The following is a 17207-nucleotide window of genomic DNA, read 5'->3' as shown; positions in this document are numbered from 1 at the left end:
ACCCGCTGCGCCTCACAAGACGCCTATTATCTCTCTATGCTTGACTGTTGTGACGGGTGTTGTAGTCGCTCTCACAAGAGGATGCGAAGCGCGCATAAAGGACAGGGCGACTTGTACACGAAAGCAGAGGGAAACGGAGTGGGGAACGCCGTCAATGAACGCTAATGAAAATTGATGAGGCGGAGGGAGAAATTCAAAAAAAAAGAAAGAAAACCAAAGAGGGGCACTCCAAACAAAGGAAGAAAAGGACGAAGATGGATTCTCAAGCTCACGCTGAAGCGAGTGGAGTCTCTAGAGGGATCGCTTTACCTCTGTGATGCTGCGATGATTGTGTGTGTGTATGTGTGTGTGTGTGTGTGTGTGTGTGTGTGTGCTGTTTCGTCGCTGCATGACAGCCCTCTGGATCACTCTCGAGCGAACGTGTGTGTTTCTCTCTCTGTGTGCGCTCTCTTCGTCTCTTTTCCTTTTGTTCTTTTTTTTCTCCGTTCGTCTCTCTCGGCCCCCTGCACCCCGACCGTGGTGTGGTGTGGTGTGGTGTGTATGTGCTTGGGTGCCTCTCTTTTCTTTCTTACGTCCTCCGTTCAACTCTCTCGCTCCCCCGTTTCTCTCTTTTTTGTTCTTAACGTTCCCCAAGTTGCGCTCCTCCATGTGTGGGCCCTTTTATCATTGTTATATCCGCATACCTCCCCTCCCTTGACGTCAAGACTTGCGCGCAACTTCACACACATACATATCCGGCATGTGCGTGCGTGTTTGTGCAGTATTCCTTTTTTTGTGGCTCACGATCATCCCTTTTTACACTCAGGTTCTCATCGTCTCTTCTCTCTCGCTATCTTTGCCTTTTCTTGATTTTCTGGTTGTTATGTGACTTCTCTGCGTGTGCGCGCGTGTGTGTGGTTAGACGTGCTCGTTTAACAATGCGTTCTCGCCTTCATTTTGTCTTTCCTCGGGCTTCGCGTGCCATTTTCTTTTTCTTCTGTGCCCTCCCAGGACGATTATCACCCAAAATGGTTGTCTTCTCCCCACCCGTTTTCGCGTCTTCTTTTTCGTTCTCTCTCCGTTGCTCCTCCTCCGTTCCCCACTGTGACGTTTTCCCATCGCCCCCCCCCGTCAGACACAGGCACACACTCTCATGTAGGTGTAGGCGTGTGTAGCGCGCTGTTTGCGAGACGAAACGAAGCAGAGGACGAGTGTGAGAGGATGTGTGAAGTAGGACTTCTGAAAGAGGGAACAGAATGAGGAGACGCCCACGCGCACACACATGCGAATACAGCAGGCGTGATACTGAGATTACAATGACTGTTCTTGTACTCTTTCGCGTCCTTTTGTTTTGCCGTCGATGCTGCGCACTGACCCCTCAGTCCAGTGTCTGCGGGGCAGAAAAAAAGGAAAGGAAAGGCATCGTCACACGGGTGTTGATGGCGGTGGTGGTGAAGTGTTTGTGAGACTGACGAAAAGAGGGACGCGGCGAAAGAGGCAGCCAGAGGAGGCATGAGCAAAAGGAAAGTTACTGAAGCGGGGCGCCAAAGTGTCCCATTGTATCAAGATGAAGGCACCCAATTCTATGCCGATATGCGCACTCGCACACACACACACACACTTACGCGTGAGGCCTCTGCATCTCCTCTTTTTTCCTGCTCCTTTTTCTCGCTTCAGGTCCTCTTTTCCACGTGCAACCTCCCCTGCCTGCCTCACGCCTTGGCCTCTCCTCGATGACGGCGCCGTCTTTTCTTTCTTTTCTTTGCTCCTACCTTTATGTGCTTGTGTGTGTGGTGGTTTTTCTTGTTCTGGCTCTCTACATCTCTCTCCCTTCCCTCTGCCTCCTAGTGGACGTCTGTGCGAAGGAGCAACGGGGCAAAAGAGAATAAGAGAAGCACTAAAGGAAATAAAGTTACTCGAACAGGCGACGTGCGCTCTCAGGCACCTACACACACCCCACCCCCTCTCACGCATCACAAGAGAGCCTGGAGAGCCGCTCCCTTCCCCTTCCCTCGAGAGGGGAGCAACAAAGAAAGGATAGCAAAAGATAGTGATGTATACATGATGAGGCACAAAGAAGAAATAAATCCTCCTATGCCCCCCCTCCTCCTCCTCCTCCGTGTGCGCGCGTGTGTGTGCTTTCTTGTGTGTGTTTTTTTGGTTTGTGTCTGTCCGTTGCTGTGGTTTTTCTTTGGTTTCCATTCTGTGATCTTCTTTGTTTGTTCTTCTCACCCTTCACTTCACTGTTTTACTTTTCTTGCGGTTTGGTGGTTTGGTGCTCTCCCTCTCCCCCTCTTCCTCCCTCTGACTTTTGGTTCTGTTGTCTTTCACGGTGGTTCACTTTCTTTTTTTCGTTTCTTTTTTCGCTCTCCTTTTGGCGTGTGTGTGTGTGCGTGCGTGTAAGTTGAGGTCCCAGCGTATACTTGTGTCACTCACTTGAACTTTGTTCGACACCATCTTTCCTTTGGTCTCCTCTACTCCTTGACTACCTTCGTTGCCACCACCACCACCAACTTTTTCTTTTTTTGTAACTTTGTTGGAGTGAAGAAGCGTGTTTTATCGCCTCCGTCCCACTCTCATCTTTCGTTGTTTTCTGTGTTGCTCGCACGTATTGTGTGGCATCCCCTTTTCTGTTTCTTTTCGCCATTTCTCTGTGCCTTTTCTTTCCCTCCCTCGCTCGATTGCTTCGCCAGTCTTCTTGAACTTTTTTGTTCGTGTTTGTTTGTTTTCCTTCTACTTTCTGCGCTCTTCGGTTTTGGTTACAGCGCGTGTGTGTGTGCGTGTGTGTGCGTGTGTACGTAATCTTGCGTGTGCACGTGTATATGAGTGGGTCCGTGCATATATATATATATATATATGTGCGTGTGTGTGCGTGGCGCGTGGCGCGTGGCGCGTGGCGTGTGTGCGTGTGTATCACCGTCATTTATTCCCCTGCTTCTGTTTTTTTCTTTTTTTCGTTCCTTTCCCTCTTCCACCCGTCCCCCGAAACGCCCTCTCACTCACTCACTCACTCACTCTTCTCTTCCGTCTGCAGATCCTCTGAGCGCACACGGTGCGTTTTCTCTAGTGGCCTGCTGTGCTTGTCACGTTGTCGCTGTGCGTGCTTTTCAGTGCGTCTGGGTTATGATTGCTTCTTTACGCACCGCCCCTGCTCTGGTCTCGTATCATATGAAAGGACGGACTGGCTTGCGCACCCTCATCTCCGCGTGTATTTCGAGCTCTAACCTTCACGCAGCTTGCTCGCCTACTGTGAAGCTTCCTCTCTTGCACGCCGTCGTCAGCTCACCTTTACATCTCTAAATGTTTGGCTCCTTCGTCTATAGGGCACAACTGCATCGTGGGCACTGCACTGCCATTGCTGGAAGCATGAGCGCGTTGTATAGCGGCGCACTTTCACTGCGAGAGAGCGAGACATCAGCGTTCCTACTATGGAGGCACTGCAGCTGATGCAATCTGCTTCAAGTACGAGGCAAGCGAGGACGTCGAGTGGTTCTGTGCCGTGTGTGTGTGTTTCTATGCGTTCTTTTTTCTGGTGCGTGCACCGCTCTGTGTGTGTCTTTTTATGTCTCAGAGCGTCGCGCCTCACCGCTTTTCCACTGCTGCTGTTTCCTTGGAGCGTACGGCAAACACAGACGAAGAAGAGCGGAGTATCCAACGGCGCACGCTCACACACCCACACGTACACGAAATCATCCGGCGTGACACGCACGACAGGTCTGCACAGACAGCATTGTTTTTTTTCTCTTGTGCTCGAGAGAGAGAGGCTCGTTGTGGTGTGGAGCGAAGAAAGGGATGCTTGAAAGACGCATTTTTTTCATTTATCGCTCTTCATCTGCTTCAGTGCTTGTCGAGGTTCGAGCCACCGTAAATATCCTCTGAAGAGAAAGAGGCAGGCACAGCAACAACTGTAAACACGCATGCGCGCGGGGATATGCATACAATGCACACACGCACACCGACGTAAGATTTATTTTTCTGCCTTTTTCAGCGCGTATAGCATTGCAGGATAATCGATCGGATCGATACGGAACCACCCACATCACATTTTCTATCTTTCCTTCCGTAGCTGATTGCTGACGCTGCTGTTGGCCGTCTCGGCGCATGCTTATGTGTGTGTGTATGTGTGCTTGCTTTCCGCGATTTTCAGTCTGAAGGACACAGAATACACCCACGAACACCTACGCAGACACATCTTCACCGACGCTCTCCGCAACCCGAGAGGGGTGCCCACAATACTACATACTTCATTTTATTTTTATTCTTGTCGCATACATACACGCTCTCGGACAAGCGCTTTCTTTCAAACCAACGCAGCACTCTTTCGCACAGACACAGCGAAGCACACGCCCACACACACACACTAAATGGATCTCTCTCCCTCTCTTTTTTTTCGTGCGCCATCTCCTCGTTTTCTTGTCGGCATATGACCTCTTCCGTTGATGGACAGCCACCAGTACAAGAAGAGCAGGAAAGAGTCTGAGTGATGCTGCGGAGGGGTGTGGTGCACATGCGAGAAAGCAAAAAAAGGGAAACACGTTTACAATGAATGCACCCCACGGGCGCACGAAAAAAAAGGCCCTTCTAAAAAAAATGTGACAAACAACATCGAAAGCTCGTCGAGCACATGTGCGCGCTCTCTGCCTCTGTCTTTTGTCTTCCTCACAAGACGACTCACACATTCGAATGAGCACCACCACTGAGTCCGGGCCACTCTCTGTTTTCCCGCACTTTTTTCTTATTGTTCGTCTCTGCAATGAAACGCTGCCAGGCACTGTGGCGCAGGAAACAAAAAAGGTAAAAGACAGCCAATACAAGACTACTCTTCTTTCAAAACTCTTCTTGTATGCTCTGCAGGCATCTCCCTGCTTTTCCTCTTTTCGTCGATGAACGAAAGTTGAACGTGGGTGAAATGCAGCAGCGGAGGTGAGGATGGACGGCAGACCTTGCTCTTATAGTTGTCGGCCGGTGTGCTCGTGTGCTTGTGGTGGTGTATGGGCGAATGCTTTGTGTGTGTGCGCCTCTCGCTCGAGGTATCTGAGGTCTTTTTGGCGCAGCTGGTTTCTCGATCAAACTGACTGCGCGCTTGATGTCTGTGTGCGACACCTGACATGCAAACACGTTTTGCATTGTACTCTCTCTCCCCCTCTCACTGGGCCTCGAAGGAAACAGAAGAAGAAAACACTCGATGACGTCGAGAACAACAACAAAAAAGACTTGTGCGACCACGGAAGAGGAAAACCGTATATATCTATCTTTATATACATACTTAGCTGTACATACAGATATACATACACACACGTATCCATTTATCTATATATATATGGATATGTATATAGATGGATACGTGCGTGTATGGTATGTATATCTATGTATCTATATCAGCCGCTAATGATGCGATGAAGACAAAGAAAAAAAACACGAGAAAAACAGCAACATAGGCAGAAAAGGAAAAGACGAAGATCGATCATGATGCTTGTGCTCCTCTCCCCACACCTTTTCCCTCACTCTCTCTCCTTTCTTTGTTTTTGTTTGTTTGTTCTGTGCTTTGCTTCTCCCCCTTCGTTTTTTTTTTACCAATGTTTCTCTCTCTCTTCTTCTTCGTTGCGGGTGAAGAGGACCGAGAAGAGTATGTACACACCCGGCACCGGGAGAACAGGGACACCCAACGAAAAGAAAAGAAAAAAAGGAGCGACACTCTACACATTCATGTACGCACTTGCGCAACACACGATCAATGGTCGCGCTGAATCGACACGACCAATATCCACCGGTGCACAAGGGCTCTTTTTTTTTCTTTGTGAGCTTTGATGTGTGTGTGTGTGTGTGTGTGTGTGTGTGCTTGTCTCTCTCTCTGTCATTTTCTTTGTGTGGCTATGCTTGCAGGCGTGCTGTTCCGCCTCCTCCCACCTTCCCTGCTTCCTACCCGTGCCTCTCCTCATTTTTGTCTCTCTAACACAGAATGCACAAACAGACGATCCGGACTCTAACGGCAACAAGGACTTTAGTTTTTTTTGTGTGTTCCCTCAAAAAAAAGACCATTTTCATCTCACGTTGTGTGTGTGTGTGTGTGCGTGCGTGCGTGCGGGTGCCTTCGGTTCATCTTCCTCGCCTCACGCTTTTTTTTTACATTCTCTTGCTTGCATATGTTTGTCTATGCCTTTTTGCTGCGCGTTTGGGTCTGTGTGTGAGCTCGTGCATGCTTGGCACCGTCGTGTCAACCATTTTCTTCTTGGTGCTCATTCCGTTGTTCTGCCTACTCTACCTTCTCGTCGGCGCTCGCACGTTGTCGCTTCGTTTTTTTCTTTTGTTTTCCGACGATGGATGGCAAGGAAGAGGAGTAGCGTGTAGATGATTCTGTGAGCCACATGAAGAGTGGGAACAAGGAATAATATACAAACCGACTCTCATGCTCTTCGCACATGCTGTGCTACCGCTGAGCCTTCGCTATGCGTTCTCAACGTTTTGGGTAGTGAAGACACACGTAGGGACACACATACACAAACAAAAAACAAGAAGGCAACGAAGATAATGCGCACATATGCACGCAATTTCCTGGCAACGATCAAAGCGTTGCCCACGCTCAGGCACAGGCGAGAAAAAGGAGGGCGTGGTGGAGGGAGAGGCCTGAGTTATCCGAACTCACGCCCATCTTCCATCCATCTTATATCGTCTCTTAGTTTCTCTCTTGTGTTGCACGCTTGTGCTCTGTCCGCCATGCAGAGGAGGGGGAAGAGAAGACCGACAAGGAAAAAAAAGAAGCGTGCCTGTGTGCTCTCTCCTGTCTCAAGGTTTGCATGCTTGAGTGCTCATGTGCGAGTACGTCTCGGCGTACCAGCGTCTGTGTGTGTGCGTGTGTCTCTCCATCCCCCTTTAAGTGCACGCAGCTGAAGGTTTGAGAACGACACCGCTGGCAGGGGAGGAGAGAAAACCCAAATTCGATCGCCGTCCCCGGTACAGACGGACAGTCAAGAGCTACAACAAAAAGAAGAAAAAACAGAGAAATTATTGAACAAGAAGAAAAAAATCCGCGACTCGATTTACCGCTCACGCACAGAATAGAGTAAACAACCAGCCAACCAAACGAACACAAACACAAAAAAGTAAGCCGCCCACACAACAAAACACACACACACGCACAGACACACAAGGACGCCGGACGCTGTCCCGTTCTTTTTTTAAAACCCTTTCTTGTGTGTCGCTCGGGCTTACCTTCAGACATGTCCCCCGCTCTCTCTCTCTCGATATCTTTCTTTCGGTTCCTCTACTTTTTTTTCATTTCTGTTCCGGTTGATGTGATATGTCTTCTACTTTTATTTTTTATTTTTACGTTGTTTGTGCATCTTTTTCTGTTCGGTTTTTTCTTTTCTTTTGCCTCACATTTGTGGTTTGTATGGATTTCGTTTTTTTTTCTTTCGCGGTTCTCGTGTGTGTGTGTGTGCGTGTGCGCGCGTGTTTGACATTTGATTCCCCTTTCTCTCTTTTACACGTTTTTGGTACCTTGTGCGGCGCGGGCGCGTGCGTGCGGTGCCTCGCGGGCATCTCTGCCGCTCTTTGTAGAGCAGTGGGCAAAAAAAAAGAAAAGAAACCACAAAATAAACACGTGGACGGATAGTAGAAACAAAAGGTTGTTGCTGTAGCTTGACTTATCTGCTTCCTCTCTCTCGTGCCTCCCTGCCTGTCCGTCCGTCCGTCTGTCTTTTTTTTTCAGGTGTTCTTCTGTCTTGCTCTTTTCTTTTTTTTTTCTAAAATGATCTTTGTTTTCTTGCCCCTCCTCTTCTCCCTCCTCCTCCCCTCCTCTCCTCTGACTTGTTCTCTTTTCAAGTTGTGTCTTCTCTGGTTTGGCGTTGTTTTTGATTTCTATTTTGTGATTCCGGCACCCCTCGTCGATATCCTCTTCCTCTGCAATCCGGCTTTGTCGCGCCCCTCTCCCGTCTTTACCCCTTCGACTTCCACACCCTTCCCTCCCTGTGTCTCTCTCTCCCCCTGCCTCTCCGCGTCCTCCACGAGCGCACATCTACGTTCTTCCTTTTGTTCATCATCTCTTCACTTGTCGTAACTTTCTGTAGGTTCAGAATTTTTTTTATCTCGTGTCTGGTCTTTTTTTCTTTTCCTTTGTTTTTTTTTCCCACTTCCGCCGCCCCCCTTTCTCTTCGCGGTTTGCTATTGTTGTTGGCGTGCTCCGGATTTGAGTTGCCCCCGCCCCTCTTCGTCCTCTCGCTCTGTGGTGTGGTGTGGTGTGTTGTTTTGTGTGCGTGTGTGTCTTTCCGTCCTTTTTTAACGTGATTCGACTCCTTCATGTCTCTGCTTTCCAGCACTGTCACCTTCCTGGTTGGTCTGCTGAGCGCATCTGTCAAGCACACACACACGCACACGCACACGAACACTTTCAGTTTTCTTTTTTTCCTCACTTTACATCACAACTGAAGCAGAGACGAACACGCCTTTATAAACATAGACATATGCACGCACCGAGACCACCGAGAATTCTCTCTTCCCCGCCTCTGGTCTCTATCTCTTCCCCCTACTTCGCTCGCTACTCTGCTGTCCGTCAATTTCTACGCTGTCAGTCGAAGAAAGCACGGCGGAGAGAGCGTAAGAAACAAATCAAGTGAGCCAAGCAGAGGTCTGCTCAACCTGCGCAAGAGACGGGGAAGCGTGGGGTAATTCGTAAAGCTTCTCGCACCCGCTGCGACAGCCAACGAAGGGCACCAAGAACAGGATAAGAGATAGAGCGAGCTGGAGTGTACCGGAGTTCGAGGGATGTACCAAGGCAGGGACAACTCGACGGCAAAAAAAAGGTGCCACTGGGGCATATGGATAACGAAAAAGCGACGGGCGAAAGGGAGGTGTTTCAGCTTCTCGCGATCGCAAGCTGGGAGCTGGGAAAATACAAGGAAAAGCAACGATGGCAAGGCGAGGGGCTTTCTGCGTCTCGCGAGGTGACGCATGTGAAGGACAACGGCGATTTCCTCACAAACCCACGCACAGACACCTAAACACATAAACCCCTGCATACACTGACACAGGCCCTCATAGAATCTCCTTCCTCTCTTTCATGGGCCATTTGTTTGTACCCTAACGTTGATCGCTCTTACGAGCACAGCTGAGGTGTGCATTTTTGTGCGCATGCTTCCTTTGATCTTCCTTTTGTGTTGCTGGTGTACATATCTGTGTGTCTGTGTGCATACGCGCGCAATGTCGGCTCTCGGGGTCCTTGCGTGCGTGTTCGCGGGAGGGGAAGGGGAGGTGATATGCAGGTTGCAAGATGGACGCCGACACGACTTTTCTTACAAGAAGAGAATGCCGATGACGCTTTTCTGAGTGTATTTTTTGCGGCTTTCTCGCTTCCTAGTTTGTTTTGGCCTCTCTCGCTGTCTTCCATTCTACGCGAGTTTCTGCGCACCTTTCTCTCTGTTCCTCTGTCTTTCCACCGCACTTGCCAACAGGTAATACCGGCAAAGGAAAAAGAAGGCAAATTGTGCCAGGATCCTTACACATCCTTGTTGTTCGTGTTTTTTTTTTCCTTTTTTTTTCGATGCGTCTCTGCCCTCGCTGACGTGGTGCGGACGACCACCGAAGGAGAGAGGGGAGGGTAGCTACAAGCGTGTAGCGGAGAGGTCTATGCGACGAAGAGCGAGTGAAAGAGTGCAAGCGAAGAAGACGCGAAGGGTGGGGCAGGGGCCATCTTGTAAGTAGACGGCCCCACTAATATAAGAAAGCAGGGAAAGACACACACACACACACAAAAAGAGCATTGCACGCACGTATAAACAGTGAGTGCGCTGACAGACTGTTTCGAATCCAATCGAGAAAAGATCAACTCTGCGACATGCACGTAAGCATGCACTCGCTCACACACCGCACAGCCCCGCCTCCCCTTCTTCCCCCTACATGGGGCATGCGCGTCCATGTGTGCCCGTGCGTGTGAGAGGGGGCTGGGTGGGGTAGGTGCGGTGCAGAGGGTCCCAACGCTCATCTCTCTGCCCCTCTTATTCACCGCCGTGCATCATTTCTTGCCCTTCTTGCTCCCCTCTCTCCTCCCCCCCCCGCCTCGCAGCAGCAGCCCTTGTGTCATTGTCGCTTCCTGTGCGAGGGGGTGGGGTGTGGGGCTGAGGCGAAAGGGAGGAAAAAAAAGCGTCGACCTCCACCGCATGGGAGCGAAGGTCGCCTTCGCCTGCGGTCGCGCACCAGCGGTGGACTCGTCCATGTCCCTTTCGAAGCTGCACATCCCATCGTTTACGGTCTCCAACTTTCCCGCCCACGCTGCCCTCTTCTTTCAACCTTTTCTGCCTTTGCCTCCACGCGGGGCTTCACCTGGATGTGTGCCCCGCCACGACCGAGGCCATCAACTCCCTCTTCACCAGTCAACGCTCCCCCTTACCCCGCTGAAACAAGTTGGATGACAGACGAGCTCACAGTGTGTGTCACTGGCGCCGCTCCTGCAAGGAAAGACGCCTATGAAATCAGCAACCACATCATCACTCACATGCGTTGTTTCCATCAGCGCTGACTCTCCATCGCACCACTTCCTTGCGATTTTTTATTTCGCCGGTTTCCGCCGCTCATTCTTTGGGGCGGCGGCGACCGCTTTTTGTTTGTGTGTGCATATCGCCTTTTCAGCTTTTGCTGGGGCGCTCTTGCCTTTCTTGCGCTCTATTTCTCTCACGCACACCGTTTTCTTTTTCCTTTGTCAATCCTCACTACCTGTTGTTGCCCACGTTGCTGAGGCTGTGCCCACTTGTTGGGCACTGCACTCGCGACAGCCTCGGCGGCGGGGCTGATTGGTCTGACATCCAAAACAAGCACGCTCCGTATGTCGTCGACTTTCGAACTTCCCTTTTTTTTGTTTCGCACCAGCTCGTCGTTGCGCGCGCTCGCATCTCCTCCGGTCTCTTCGCTGCTTTTCCTTTTTTTTGTTCTTCACATGCCTCTTCTTATGCATGGACTGCGCTGACATACGCGCACGTCTGTGCGTGTGCCCTTGTATCCTCGTACTGCTGCTGCTGCTGCTGCTGCCAGCGCGCTGACCGACCTCTTGGGTTGTCTTCCTCAGCATCCAAGCTCTCCCCCTCTCCTTTCTCCCTTCTCTGCCTGTATGCGTTTGGGGTCTCTTGCAGTCCATCGCACATCTCCCTCCCCCTCTCTCATCTCATCGCCTCCGTGACTGCGCCACGGCAGACGCTGTAAACATTTTTTTTCTTGGCGCACGTATATTTTTCGTCGGTGGTCGTGCCTAATGCGGGCGCGCGGGACTCTGTGTGTGAGCTCATTGTAGTCGGGAACGCTTTCAGCGGCAACGCCCGTCTCGTGTTCTGAGTACTGCGACACATTGCATTATGCACGCGCGCTGTACATGATTTTCGGCTGACCGTGTCGTTGTGTCATGGCGATTCGCGGGGCCATTGACCTCACGAACGCCACACGGCTGCTGGAGGTTGTTCCTCGCGGCATTCTCCATGGGTGATGTATACCTTGTCACGCTGCTCATGTACGTGACCAGGTCGCGTCTCGCTTATGATGTGCCGGTCGACTTCGACTGCAGCGTGATCTTCGGCAGCGCCTTTTCATCATGGATGTGTGTTTGTGCCTCTCCATCGTCATCATGTGCGCATGGTTCCCATCCAAGTAGCCGAAGCAAGGCGAAGAAAAGAAAAAGGCGTCCTGTGCGATGAGGTGTACATGCGGCGAGGCGGTGAGAGAGACGGCGATGAAGAAAGACGTTTTCTTCCGTTGCAGCGTTTTCCTCATCTTCGCGACCATTTTCCGAACCTCATTCGCACTCGTCGCGTGCTTCCTTCGTGTATCGTGTATGCATACGCCAGCTCGTCGGTTGGTGTACGGGACACTGCCACTGCAGCTAGCGGTGGCAGCTGCTTGCTTTGACTTTCGACCGGAGGAGCAGCGCAGAAGGGAGAGCTGTGGCGAAAGAAGATAAGCGGCGCAGGTGCAACCTCTGCCATGTCACTTTCCCTCCCCCTTCCCCTCCCGGAGGGGGGGGGGCGCTCTGCGTGACTTCTTCTGCTCTCTCTGCTTTCATGGGCTTCCGCCCTGTTGCGGTGTCTTTGGAAGGTTTACGTGTCGCTCTACGCGTGCCCTTCGGGGTTGCCCTCTGTGTGCACGCGTGCCGATCATCTGCGTGTGCGTGTGCTGCTATCCTCCATGTTTATCTTCTGCCTCACTGGTTGAGGAGCAAACTCGGCTGATGTGAAGCGCATTTGTGCCGCGGGACTGTGCCCTCCGCCGCAACCCAAGAAACAGATCGTGTGTGCATCTACTTCGTAGGCGCTAGCTTACGTGCGTCTCTCTCCCTATGCAACATGTGTTCAGTGCCGCAGTTTGTGCCATCTTTTTCTGCGCTGCCTCTTCCCTTCTCTCCCTCCTATTCTGGTCGTTTACCGTGTCGTCTCCCTCCGCTTTTGTGTCGGGGTAACGTACGCGCGTGTGCGTGTCACCCTCACCCTCGCCACGAGGATCACATCGATACGTACACCCCGACATAAAACTACTCGACAGTTTTCAGTTCTTTTACTGCGTGACGTGTCCTTCCCACACTCTCGGCCTCCTTCGCTGCGATCCATCCTGCCCGTGGCATTGTTTGGTTTCGACGCACACAAACACGCACACGCACGCGCATACGGAAACAGGAGTACGAGGCGCTGCTGCAGCTGCTGCGAGTGCGCACACCAACATAGGAACGCACTGCACAAAGGAAACGATAAACACCAAAACAGACGGATCAGCGCGACAGTGAGCAGAGGAGGATAGTCTTGGCAGGCGCAGTCGCTGTGTGCCGTTTATTCTACGATTTAGGCGAAGTGCCGCGGAACGAGACGCAAGCTCGTATCGGGTTTCACACGTCCACGTGCATACGCTGGCACCTAAGCCAATCCAAAGGCACCATGAGCGACGATTCGAAGCCGACGAAGCCCGACCCACTTGGGGCCAACAACGACGTCGCGTCTGACGACGGCAGCGATGGGAAGGGGGATGTAGCTGCGCCCCCGGCGTTCCTTCCCACCGCGGGCCGCGTGGAAGTGCACCCGCTGGTGCTGCTGTCCCTGGTGGACCACTACGCTCGCATGAACACCTCTGCCGTGCAGAAAAAGCGCGTGGCGGGGCTGCTGCTCGGGCGCTACGTGCGCGACTCCACAGGGATGCAGACACTCGACATCAACAACAGCTTCGCCGTTCCCTTTGACGAGGACCCGCAGGACGCTGACGTGTGGTTCTTTGACACCAACTACGCTCAGGAGATGTTTGCGATGCACAAACGCGTGTTACCGAAGGTGAAAGTGGTGGGGTGGTACTCCTCCGGCCCCACCATCCAGCCCAACGACATGCTGCTGCATCTTCTGGTCGCGGATCGATTTTGTCTCAATCCTGTCTACTGTGTAGTGAACACCGACCCAAACAACAAGGGCGTGCCGGTGCGGGCCTACACGACGGTGCAGGGGCGTGAGGGCACGCGCTCACTCGAGTTCCGCAACATCCCGACCCACCTTGGTGCGGAGGAAGCCGAGGAGATCGGCATTGAGCATCTCCTGCGCGATCTGACCGACTCCACCATCACCACGCTCTCCACGCAGGTGCAGGAGCGGGAGCTGTCCCTGATTCATCTGTGCAAGGTGCTTCAGCAGATAGAGGAATACCTCAAGGATGTCGGAAACGCCGTCATGCCGATCTCCGAGGATGTACTGGAGGTACTGCAGGAGCTGATTAGCCTGCAGCCTGAGATCTACGCCCGCCGCTCGTCGATCGAAATGATTCGGCACACCAACGACGAGGCGATTGCGACCTTCTTAGCGGCCATCGCGCGCTGCATCGGTGCGCTGCACGGCGTCATAATGAACCGCCGCAAGCTAGCGCGAGAGCTGCAGGAGATCAAAGATCGTCGCGCCCGCGCTGCCGAGACACGGTTGGAGAACGAAAAGATGAAGATCGAGGAGGCAGCCAAGGAAAAAGACAACAACCAGGCATAGGCGGGGGCAGCCACGTGGGAGCGGCCGTGTCGGGCCGACGACGCCGACGATGTCGGCGGAGCTGCACGGATACAGCGCCCAAAAGCAGATCGGAGAGATACCACACTTTCACAAAGGCGAAACGTGCATACGCCCGATGAGCTCGTTGCCTCGCTCACCCTCCACGTTGCGATAGAGTGCAGTAGATGGGGGCGGCGGCGAGCTTTGCCGCTCACGTCCCAGCGCCTTCCTTCTTCCGACCTCATTCTTCCTCGGTTAGACAGTGGTTTTTGAAGGCAAGAGAGAGGTAGGGTTTCGCTCGCCTTTCTATTGTGTGTGGACACACTGCCGTTTTCCAGCCACCCCGCTGCCCCCGCTCCCTGCGTGTGACGATACACGTGCACAAGTGGGCCACAGATTCGGCTTTCGCGTGCGCGCGCGCTTCTCTGCCTCGGCTCCTTTTCTTTGCCTTGATGTCTACATGAGTCTCCGCGTGTACCTCCGTGTGTGTCTCTCTCTGTCGCTGTGCGTGTATGTGTGTGTGCGTATCTTCAGCCTATTTGTGTTTTCGTCTCCAGGGAGTCTCGGCCTTCTGAAAGAACAGGAGCGACCGCACCAGCGGCCGCACAGCAGCGTTGCGCAAGCCCCGCACCCCGAGTGCTGTCGAAGATTGCCAACTTCTCGCCCGCTCGAGCGTCTGTGTGCAAGAATGACGGATCGCCCTTCGCTGCTGGCATCTTCCACGCGACGGTATGCGCGATAGGCGGGGCTGCGTGTATTTAGGTGTATTCGCTACATCTCGGACATACGCGCGCAAAGTGAACGCGTCGGCACACGCTGAAGTAGCGGCGGCTTCCCTCCTTCCCTTTTCCCGCGGGTCTGGTGACACGCTTGAGAGGGATCGAAGGCGACAGCGCCCGGTGCTCAGGTGGAGGGCACACCGTCTCCTGCGTCTTGTGGACGCTCACGCTTCTTTGCTGTTTTCTTCCTGTTTTCCTTCCTGGTGGACATGGTCTTGCGCTTTCACCTTCTGCTGCTCTCTTGCACCTATCGGTGTTCGTGCAATGGATGTTCCGCTGGCGACACCATCCCCTGCCGTATTGTTGTGCGCTCTCGCTCGTCGAAGGTACGTCGTCGTTCCGCGCTTTTCTTGGCTCTCCCCACGCACACAACCCAGACTCAATTCGCGGCACCTTTGTCGGCAGAAGACACAAACCATAGACATCACTCAGCATCGCTCCGCTTCCCTTCGTTTCGAGATGCCGTCGGCGGAGTCGTGCGCGTGTCACTGCCGCGCCTCTCACCGGAGGCGACCCGTGCCACAACCGAGCAGACCACCGTGCTGCTGCGAGGAGCGATGTACCTGCACCCATTGCCACGGTAGCGATCCAACGGCTCCGTTCCAGCCCTCTCCTGGACAGAGCAGCAGCCAAGGCGCGCGGCACGGTGGCACCCCCCACGGTGGTCGGGCTAGTCACATAGATGCCGCTGTTCACATCGGCCCGCACTCGTTTCGGCGTTGTCCGGTGTGCATTCCTGAGCAAGCGGAGCTGCAAGAGGCAGACCTTCTCGCCCTTCAGCAGCGCTGCGAAGAGGCTCGCGTCGCCGATCGACGGTGGAAGTCCGCCCTAACCCATGCTTTTGGGCCGCGCGGCCACCATGGGGGTGGGCGCAACTCCTACCAGTCTAACACGGCGGAGATGCTGCGCCGCCAGCGCAACTCTTTCTACCAAAGAGCGGTGGATGACGAATACATGGTGCGGCGCCGCATGTTGCAGGCCGAGCTCGACGCACGACACAACGAGATCGTCAAGATGCAGCGTGCGCGCGAGACACTGCGCATGGAGGCTGCCTTAAGCGACGCGCGGGAGGGTCGGCGGAGGAGTTGCGGCCCTCGTGTCTGCTCCCTCCCGAGGGCACGTAGTGCCGACCCTGCCGCGGGCGCTCGCCTCTCCACGCCGCCACCGCAGCGCAAGGAGCAACCGCCGTCGCTACCAAGTCACAGAAAGGACAGTGACCATGCTGTGCCACCGTCGACGCAACCGAAGATCGAGTACTCAGCGACCTTGCCACTGGTAGAAAAGCATCCGCCGCCGTCGCCACCAACGCACCCCGACTGTCAATCATCACCGCCACGGCAGCACCATGAGAGGGTGTGCAGCCACGGGCCTACGCCGTTGGTGACCTGCTGCACCGACTGTCACAATCACTCCGCGCACGGGCAGTGGCACCGGGGATGGATCTGGTGTCCGTCTTTGGCTTGTCACGGGCGTCGCCTCTCTCTGTCTCCACGTAATCATGTGAGGCTCCCCCCTTCTCCACCTGAGTGCGAAGCGCCGATGCCATCACATGATGTCAAGCCAACATCTCATCAGACCTCTGCGACGACTGGGGGAGACGCTGCGTGCGGTCACGCTAAGCCGGAAAAGTCGCTGAAGTGCCTCGAGCGTGACGCTGCTGCAGGAGACCCTACTAACCCACCGCAGGCGAGCAGTGGTGTCTCAGCCGCTGGTGCCGATTGTGGTGCCGCATGCCGTGCAGGGAAGGGCCGTCCTGAGAGCGGGTGTGGTGGGTCCTCGCGATTCCGCAGCCACAGCGCCACTGCCGTGCCTTTGACCGCTCCTCGGTTTGGCCGAAAAGTGTTCATCACAGATGACGTATACTGCGACCGCCGTGCTCGTTACATGGCCGAGTGGGAGGCGTCTGGTGCGGTTCAGCGAGTCCCAACCTCGTCGCGAAGCCCTAGTGCACCTCTCCCAGAGAAGACCCCCAAGTGGCGGACCACTGGCAACGATGCTTGCACCGAGTAGTGTGCTGGATCGTCATTCTGCGACGGCTCGTCGCTCCATCGGTTGCATCTCGGGTCGATGGCCTCTTTTTCCGCGTCTTGTTTGCTCGCTTGGGTGTGTTAGACACACTTTACTACTCTCTGTTATCATGTTGCACTCCCGTTCTCATCTCGAGCCCCCCCCTCCCCAGCCTTCGCTCTGCTGCATGCCTTGTTGAACATTGTGAAAGCTCTGCCTTCCTGCGGCGCCACCGCTCTAAGGCATTGGCACCCAACCCTCGGCGTAAGAGTCCCACGCGTGCATGGGGACGTTTGTTTTCCGGTTAACGCGCTATCATCAGGTGTCCCGCCTACGGCGGCGCACGAAGTGCGTGATGACACACGTATGCACTTTGTATTATCTGTAGCTGTACTGTTTCTTCGTGTTGTGATGTGGAGAGTAAGCGAGAGGGGGAGCTACCACGGAGGCCCACCCACACCTA

General features: G+C 53.7%; 2 protein-coding genes across 2 annotated transcripts; both read left to right on the top strand.

The window, feature by feature from the left end:
* Nucleotides 1-12878: 12878 nt before the first annotated feature.
* Nucleotides 12879-13958, top strand: LMXM_31_0390 (proteasome regulatory non-ATP-ase subunit 8,putative; the record flags this gene model as incomplete). The annotated part of the gene is made up of 1 exon (XM_003877830.1): nucleotides 12879-13958. The coding sequence occupies one exon, from the start codon at nucleotides 12879-12881 to the stop codon at nucleotides 13956-13958; it is 1080 nt and encodes a 359-aa protein (XP_003877879.1).
* A 1238-nt stretch (nucleotides 13959-15196) lies between these two features.
* Nucleotides 15197-16747, top strand: LMXM_31_0380 (conserved hypothetical protein; the record flags this gene model as incomplete). Its single annotated transcript, XM_003877829.1, has 1 exon — nucleotides 15197-16747. The coding sequence occupies one exon, from the start codon at nucleotides 15197-15199 to the stop codon at nucleotides 16745-16747; it is 1551 nt and encodes a 516-aa protein (XP_003877878.1).
* Between the last annotated feature and the right edge of the window lie 460 nt (nucleotides 16748-17207).

Source organism: Leishmania mexicana, chromosome 31 (genome assembly GCF_000234665.1).
Source record: "Leishmania mexicana MHOM/GT/2001/U1103 complete genome, chromosome 31".
In the NCBI taxonomy this organism is placed as follows: Eukaryota; Euglenozoa; class Kinetoplastea; order Trypanosomatida; family Trypanosomatidae; genus Leishmania; species Leishmania mexicana.
The sequence above is the reverse complement of the archived record's forward strand: the minus strand, read 5'-3'. Positions and strand labels throughout refer to the sequence as shown.